Below are 7908 nucleotides of genomic sequence, written 5' to 3' on the forward strand. Positions count from 1 at the left end.
AGGAAATCCTGCCCAATGTTTCTGAGCCTGTTATAGCACCCGTGCTCCCTTTTGTTTCTGTCTGATTCCTTTTCATACTTCTGGTGTGATCAGTGTTTGTGATTTCAATACTGTGAAGCAGAAAGCATTGTCTAAAAAAAAAGTCAGAATTAGTGACTGTGTAACATCGTTTAGCAGTAACTCTCCACACTAGTAGAAACACGAAAGGGCAGCATGAATGCTGTGAAGGATTTCTAAAGACCCCATTCTTCACAAGGTTGAAGAACAGTTTCTAATTAAGCATTTGATTTTTTTTTCTTCCTCTCACCTCATTCTCTATTAATGTTTTATGAGCTGTGGACCTGTTAATGAATGTAAATGCAATTAAACAGAGTTGCCTTCTCTGTTTTTCTCCTCTTTCCCCCAATAAATAAATCAGTGAGATGCTCTGTGATGCCAACACACAAAGACAAGCAGCTGCGGCCAGGAGAGTAGAAGGGACACCGCGATTCAGCGACATGGATTATTTAAATTTGGTGTGTCCATATTTACAGAGAAACAAGGATTTAATTTAGATCCTCAATTATGCAAATTGCTCTGGTGTGGCACGGAAAGTTGTTAACCGTCTGCAGCTACGAGTGTGAGCAAAGCAGGTGGTGCATTGCCGATGTGCGTCAGGAGTCAGTGCACGTTGCGTTAAAGTGGGTAACTTTTCAGGACCTCGCTGTCAGTCCATGTGGGGACGGACAGCATCCTCTGAATGCACCACAAGTGCAAACTAGTGTACACATTCTGTCTTTGTGCCTTCATTCACTTACTCCTGTACTTCTGTTTCCCTCCACCCACCAGCAGTTTGTGCTACCCCCTACAGAACAGCAATTACCTGTCACTCTGTGTCTTGATCACCTACGTTACCTGAGATTTAATCCACCAAACTGTGTCACAGGAGATGCAGGAACGGAGGAGCGGAATAGATGCTGCTTAGATAACCTCTCCTAGGGGCTTTCAAGGCACTGTTATAAAAGGAAACATTCAGAATGAATCAAACCACTTATTTATGTAACTTGGCAAAATAAGCTTGAGTAAAATGTTTTCATGAGGCCAAGCTGCACAGGTGTGGTCCCTTGTGTTGAATAAACCAAAATGAAGTGGGGACGGTAAAACCAAATGCTCGAACAGCTGTGAAAAGCACATGTGAGCAGGATTTCGCTGGGTTTTGGTAAAGACGTCGCTTTGAGAACAGGGCTGCTGTGGCTCATCATTTAAGGGTCCTATGAAAGCAGTAAATTCCTTAATGCATTAAGGTAATGCAGTGTGGAGGAGTGCTTTATGGCAACGCAGATCTGCAGGACAAAGCGTGCTCGGAGAACTTTAATGAAGTGTATGTCCTACTTGCACGTCCCAGGTGTATTTTGTAGCTGCAGTAACTTTACTCCCCTCCGATATGAGTCGACTGCACTCGGCCGCTTCGCAAGCCTCCGCACTGTCAGATTAATTGATGAGAAAATGGATAGGAAGGAGCACTCAGGACAAATGTGCTGTACTCTGTTCTTCACCTGATGCAGGAACATCATGAATTCTTCATTTGGCTTTTTAAAGTGGAGCCTCCTGCAAAACCAAAGATGGGAGGAAAAGAGCTCAAAGGCACATGGGTTTTCTTGGTTCCTTGAATGTTCTGCCTTTCTCAGTTCTTCTCCTCCAGATCTTGTGTTTTCATGTGGACATTTCTTGTCCTGATGACCTGCAGCCCTGACAGGAGGTGGCTGACAAGCTGGAATCTTTGCGTACCCAACCAAAGAGCCTGTATGGAGAAGAGTTTGTTGGGACAGGAGTCAGGAGAGGAATCAAAGGCACCTTCTCATTTCCCAGACCAAGGTTTGGGGAGGTGGTTTTTAGTAACGGCAGGTGTGGAATGGTAGACCACCTCTTTGTGCCGCACTCAAGATAGGGAGCTTGATTCAAACCCATTTGAACAAGGGGTTGGCCACTTGATCCGCACCGCAGTCTCTGTCTGCTAACATATTTACTCCCGGAACCCTCTTCAGACCTTCTCTGTGATTATTGGATTTCCGTTTTTATGCTGAACAACGCACTTCTGCAGCCTCCGAATGAGCCCCACGTCTCGTTTCTGATTGGGCTCTGAATTGTGCCTAATGAGCGCATTTTAAAATAGCCGTGATGCAATGCTTCACTCGACGCTTTCGGCACCATCTGCCACACTGGATCGCGACGGACGCCTCTGCGAGCGCTAATACAGGAACGCGTCAGTGCAGCTGTTGACACTGCTAAATGTGTGTGTGAACTCCTCATGAGGAAGCCATGCATCTGCGTTGGTGGATGGCAGCGCTTCTCTTTCTGGCGCAAATCAAGCAGCCAATCAACGGGAGATGAAAAATCAGGCTCTTCTCAGCCAAGGAGCCATGATCGCAATCAGAGAGTGGCCACGATAATTATGCTTTTCGACTTTCTCTGCATTTCTGTGTTTAAAATTGGAGTCTTGTCATTATTGCAATTATTTGACCCATCTGTCCCCTGTACCTTCCTGTCAGATATGTAGTACCGGGAAAACAGTCACAGTCATTGTACTTTTTACTTTTTCTGCAGCTCAGGAACAAAATGCTCAGTGTCTAAGCAGCAGCTGAATTATGAAGGAGCTATACTAAGTCCTTATTCTAGAGGATTTCAGTCCAGATTGTAAATACAGCGATGTCTGGTCTCTCCTGATCTCCTGACTGCTGCATAAACGTACATCACCCAACCTGTTGCTGTCACCCTTGTATTTCTTATCTGATCTGAACACAGCTATTTGTGTAATGTGCGCCTGCAAAAGAGGTGGTATTGACTGTGCTTCGACAGTCGCGTCTGCATCTGAAGCTCTTTGACTGCCTGTGAAATGTACCTTTTTTTGCTCCGAGCTGCGTATTGCTTTGGAGAAAACGTCTGCTAAATGAATAAATGCGATGCAGTGTACAAGTGTCTCCCTCCGTGTGAAATCCCACGAACCACACGTAGTGTAAAAAAGTAAAGTCCTACATTTTGGTGTTGGCGCGGTGACGCGATGGTGAAATCCAAACAAGATGTTTGGGTGTCGTTTCTTTTCAGGCTTTCCAGAGTCTATCCATGCTTTTTCCCTCCGCAGGTTCGGGGATGGGTACACGGTCATGGTTCGGGTGGGCGGAAACCCCCCGGCCCTAGGCCCCGTCGAAGACTTTGTGTGGAACACGTTCCCAGGAAGTGTTCTGAAGGAGAAACACCACAACACCCTGCAGTTCCAGCTGCCACACGGAGAAGGCGCCCTAGCCAGTATCTTTCGGCAGTTCACCAGTCACCGGGAGCAGCTGGAAATAGAGGACTACTCCGTGTCCCAGACCACTCTGGACCAGGTACTTGCTAATTTGCGCACGCAATTCACAAGCCACCCTCATACACAACAAAGCGCACAAACAAAACTCACCACCAACGCTCTCCCTCCCATGCAATGTCCCCACAGCACCCTGTTCTTCATAAACAGCTGCTGAGCTGAACCATGAACTTTTTCAGCTCCTCCAGCTTGATCTCCTAAGAACAACTTGTTCTCGGGGACACAGGAGGAAAGTGGTGCCGCAAGCTTTCGATTGCTCTAGCGCACCTTCGGAGAGGTCAGGAAGGTCACAAAAGCAGTATGTAGAGAGAGGAATGAAGTCAAGTCCAAGGGCAGTTGAGATGGGGGTACAGCAGAGGTGGGAATGGAGGGAGCAGCAGTTCAGACAAGTTCCACCACACAGCAGCTTAATGAAAGGTTTGTGCTCTGAAGGTCATGCAGAACTTATCAAGACAAAGGGCACGCAAAGAATTTATTGAAGTAAGCAAGCTGAAATTCCAATGCATTTCACTGGAAGCAGTAGATTTTTCCAGCTATGCTTAATAGAATCGTGACATACAGAGGAGAAAGACATGAGACTACATTCTGGGGGTAGTGAAGACAGTCAGGAGTTCAGGCTTAAATTAAATTTCCGTCTTTTCCCCTGCATCTACGCAAAAGTGAAAAATGTCAGAAACAGGCCGTCGGAGAGAAGTCTTCGAGATCAATCACATGCAACCAAACCCGGTCCATTGTTCACTCTGCCAGTGTCACGGAGGCCCTTTGGTTCTCGTTCCCTGCCTGTTCGCAGCCTTTCTCAGTCGATACCTCCCTCCTTTTTTCTGTCTGCCCTGGACAGAACAAGCGCACAGAATCAGGTCAGAGTCCTTGTTTAATTTTCTGCCAGTTCCACAGTGTACGCTACCGCCAGGTCACCCACCCATTTCTGTTAGTCTTTCACTTTCAGACATTAAACATCTAGTGTATTGTTTATTAAATATGGTTCATGTTCCTCATTTTAGACATCGACCCGAATTTGCACTGAACCTTGCGCTGATCCCTCTTGTCAGACTTGAGTGGGATAGTGTTCATCTTGGGGCTGCAGCCCTATGGGAATTTTTTCTTTTCAGCTCACCTTTGTCTCTTCCTTAAACTCCTCGCAAGCTCGTGGGTTACCATCAGTGCCCCAGGAGCTGCTTGCATGTAATCAGTTCATGTTCGTATAGAAACTAAAAGAGTGTTTATCCCAATGGACCTCCATGTCATTCATTAGTACTGACTCTGTGGTTCCATTTCCAGTTCGGAGCTTTGTCCCTGACACACTTTATCGGTACTCGGTTTCAAACTGACCTGCCTCAAATGACTTAATCCACGGAATCCTACCGACAATCTGCTTTTCATGCTTCCAACCGCTGATAATTTAACTAGGGGTCCCACAGGGCTCAGCCCTTGGATCAAATTTATTTCACGTTCACCTGCTGCCCCCTGGTGACGAGTTACCCTTTTTACATTGGTAAATTTGCATGTCCTCTGAGACTTGGATATCCTGTCAAACGGAAATACATCATTAGTGTGTCTGAAGTATAAAGGATTCAATGACTCTGTTTCGCAAATCACTCCCACAGAATTGTACCCTGGATGTGATAGGCAGTTGGTGGTAACGGATGGATGGATAAAACAAAAGCAGAGAGTCGTGTTTGTTTACCTTTCCTCGAGCTGTACCCCTTTAAAGTAAGCAAAACAAGAAAGAAATCATAACTATTTGCATCATTCAAAAAAATCAGAGCTGCAACTGAAGGATCCAGTTTCCCTGCTTTGTTATGGTGTCTTGAAAGGTTCTTCAACCGAGGCCTAATTAAAGAACCGATCTACAGACGTTATTCGACAGACTGTAGGAGCACCCCATGTTTTCAAAGATGCGGCAGATATCTGGTATTTCTGACTACGCCTCAGTGCTGTTGTCTTGAGTGAAAGCGGCGAACTTTCATTCGGAGCTGCAAGCCGCCGTCAGCCCGGCATGTGGCAGTGTGAGCCCAGCATGCCGCTGTTCTGAGTGCTTCGCACAGATCCTCAATCGGCTTATGAAAAATGGATCTGAGAACCTCGGGCTTTCTTTCCGAAGGCCTCTCGCACCTACGGTACCATCTGCATATCTGAGCTGGCTCTCTTTCTGTTGCAAATTAGCACAGTGGAAACACTTCCTTACACAGGAAAGGTGTGTAAATGGATAGAGTGTTTCCTCTCTTCTCATATTAAATAACACACCTGAAGCCAGAATAGAGGAGATGATTCTTTATGTTTAGTCTTCTGTAAGAGGAGTATTTTTTTATTCAGTGGGCTTTCAAACACAGTGATAGGTGTGTGGGAGGAAGTGAAAAATTATATTTTATTATTTAAAAACAGGAAATATAATTACAGAAATATATAATTATATTTCCAGTTTTTTTTCCCCAATATGTTTAAGTACTAAAATGGAATTGTTGCCTTTGAATATTTGTCTGTATTTTTCATTCTACTTGGTGCATACAAGTACACGCAGACACACACACACACACACACACAATGTCTACAACCGCTTGTCCCGAGCAGGATCGCGGCGAACCGGAGCCTAACCCGGCAACACAGGGCTCAAGGCTGGAGGAGGAGGGGACACACCCAGAACGGCACCCCAAGCGGGACTCGAACCCCAGACCTGCCTGCATAGAAGTACTAGGAATGAAATGAACAGTCTTAACCATTTGTACCCTGCCTACTCATCAGCAAAAAGAGATCCATTCACGTTACATTTACATTACATTTACATTTATTCATTTAGCAGATGCTTTTCTCCAAAGTGACGTACATCTCATACAAAAACAATGTTTGCATTACATTAGCAGGAAGACACACTTAGATGCAGACGTGTGATTCTTAAGAACAGTTCATTTTTCTTTCTACCATAAGAACCAATATACATCAAACAAGCTGCAAAACTCTATCCAAATATCAACAATCCCTTATCACATTGTTAATAATATATACAGTATATATATTTCATAAACATTTACAATACATTATAACTCAGTTCACGTTGGTGATATCTACTTGTTGATCTCGTGAGAAAGTGGTTGAACCCTTAATATCTGTACAATATGCACAGCTCACAACCACACTCAAAGGCTCCTTATTCAACTCTTTTCATTAGCAGGTAACTCGCTGCTCAGCTTTATCTTCCTGAACATTGTTTACTTATTACCCTTCCTTATTATCCACTGGGTTCCTTATAATCACCCAGGATGACTTCAGGTAGGTACGACGACAGTTAAAATATCGTCACAGCATTTCTTTACTAACACACCATGGGGCCATTGCCTTTTCAGTTCATACATATGATCTTTTGCCTTTTCCATTCATATTTGCATTCATGAATAGAATTTCGTTGGATTTGCATCGCTATGTGAACAGGTGAAGAGCGTTGCTGTTTCTACATGAGAGGTCTGAACTGACCAACGTTCCATTTGCATTTCCAATGTGCTAAATAATGAAGTGATGATGTTTAACATTCATGGAAAGATGAAGATCCCTGGTAAATAAAAAGCCTGTTCCTTCTTGTACCTGTAGGTCTTTGTCAACTTTGCCCAACACCAGCATGAAGAAGAGGACACCTATGTGTACACCAACCAGGAGGACGTGACTGCAGACGAAGTGCCGATGAAGACCGTTCCAGCGGTGCATGCGTAGGTTCCAGAGTTCCCATCTTCAGCTATCGCACTCATCCTCACAGCTCAGTAGAGTGTACTGTTGCTTCCTCACTCTCACGCCAATGAAGCTGTTGAAGCACCTGGCCTGTTCTTCTCAGCACTGAGCCTGCCCTATTGCGCTTTCACAAGTAAATGGAACCAAACGCTCGCTCCACTTGAGAATAATGCCTCCTTAAAGCTTCTGCCTTCATTGTTTAGCGTCAACAAAGAGGCCTCTTGCAGAGGCTGGGAGCAATTCACTCTTCAAAATTCTGCAACATTCAGAAGGATTTTTACCCATTCACTGGTAGCATCTGTCGCTCAGGGAAAAAAGTTTAACTTTGTGCACTGAAATACACATAGTAGCTTTAAATGAAAGGCATGACAAAACCTCAGAAATATGTGTGGTGGCTTAACATTTACAACTGAATTGCATTTTGTTCTGAAGTTTTTGCCTTAACTTTAATCGAAGGATTAAAAGGATGTACTGTAGAGAAAGGCTTTTGAATTAATACGTGTACCTGGACACAAGTTATAAATGCATCTGATCTTTTTGTTTAGTTTTACAGTCTGTTTAGCCATGTTAAAGAAACAAACGCAATTCACTTTTCTGCGCACACATCAGCTCAACTCAAGGACTTTTCATTTAAACCTATGAGAAATCACAGAGCACTTTACTAGTCAAATGTAACTGCCAACTGTTGACAAGAACTCCATGCAGTGTATGCAGCGTAAAATGTATGATTTTATTTTTCAGTTTTAATATAGTTTGTATGCCCTCCTGTGTCTTTACAATGTAAACTTCTTTACAGCAAATAATTGTGTATTATATTTGAACTGAATATTGCTTCACGCTTCAACAAGATGATT

At 44.0% G+C, this 7908-nt stretch overlaps 1 protein-coding gene across 1 annotated transcript in view; it reads left to right on the forward strand.

Moving 5' to 3' along the window:
• LOC108938700 (ATP-binding cassette sub-family A member 1) overlaps window positions 1-7887 on the forward strand; it is a 115390-nt gene extending 107503 nt beyond the window's left edge. The window contains 2 exon segments of the mRNA XM_029251896.1: window positions 3119-3362; window positions 6920-7887. Coding sequence (XP_029107729.1) covers window positions 3119-3362; window positions 6920-7039 — 364 coding nt within the window. The 3' untranslated portion in view covers window positions 7040-7887.
• The last annotated feature ends 21 nt before the right edge of the window (window positions 7888-7908 follow it).

The sequence above is a fragment of the Scleropages formosus genome, chromosome 5 (assembly GCF_900964775.1).
Source record: "Scleropages formosus chromosome 5, fSclFor1.1, whole genome shotgun sequence".
Lineage (NCBI taxonomy): Eukaryota > Metazoa > Chordata > Actinopteri > Osteoglossiformes > Osteoglossidae > Scleropages > Scleropages formosus.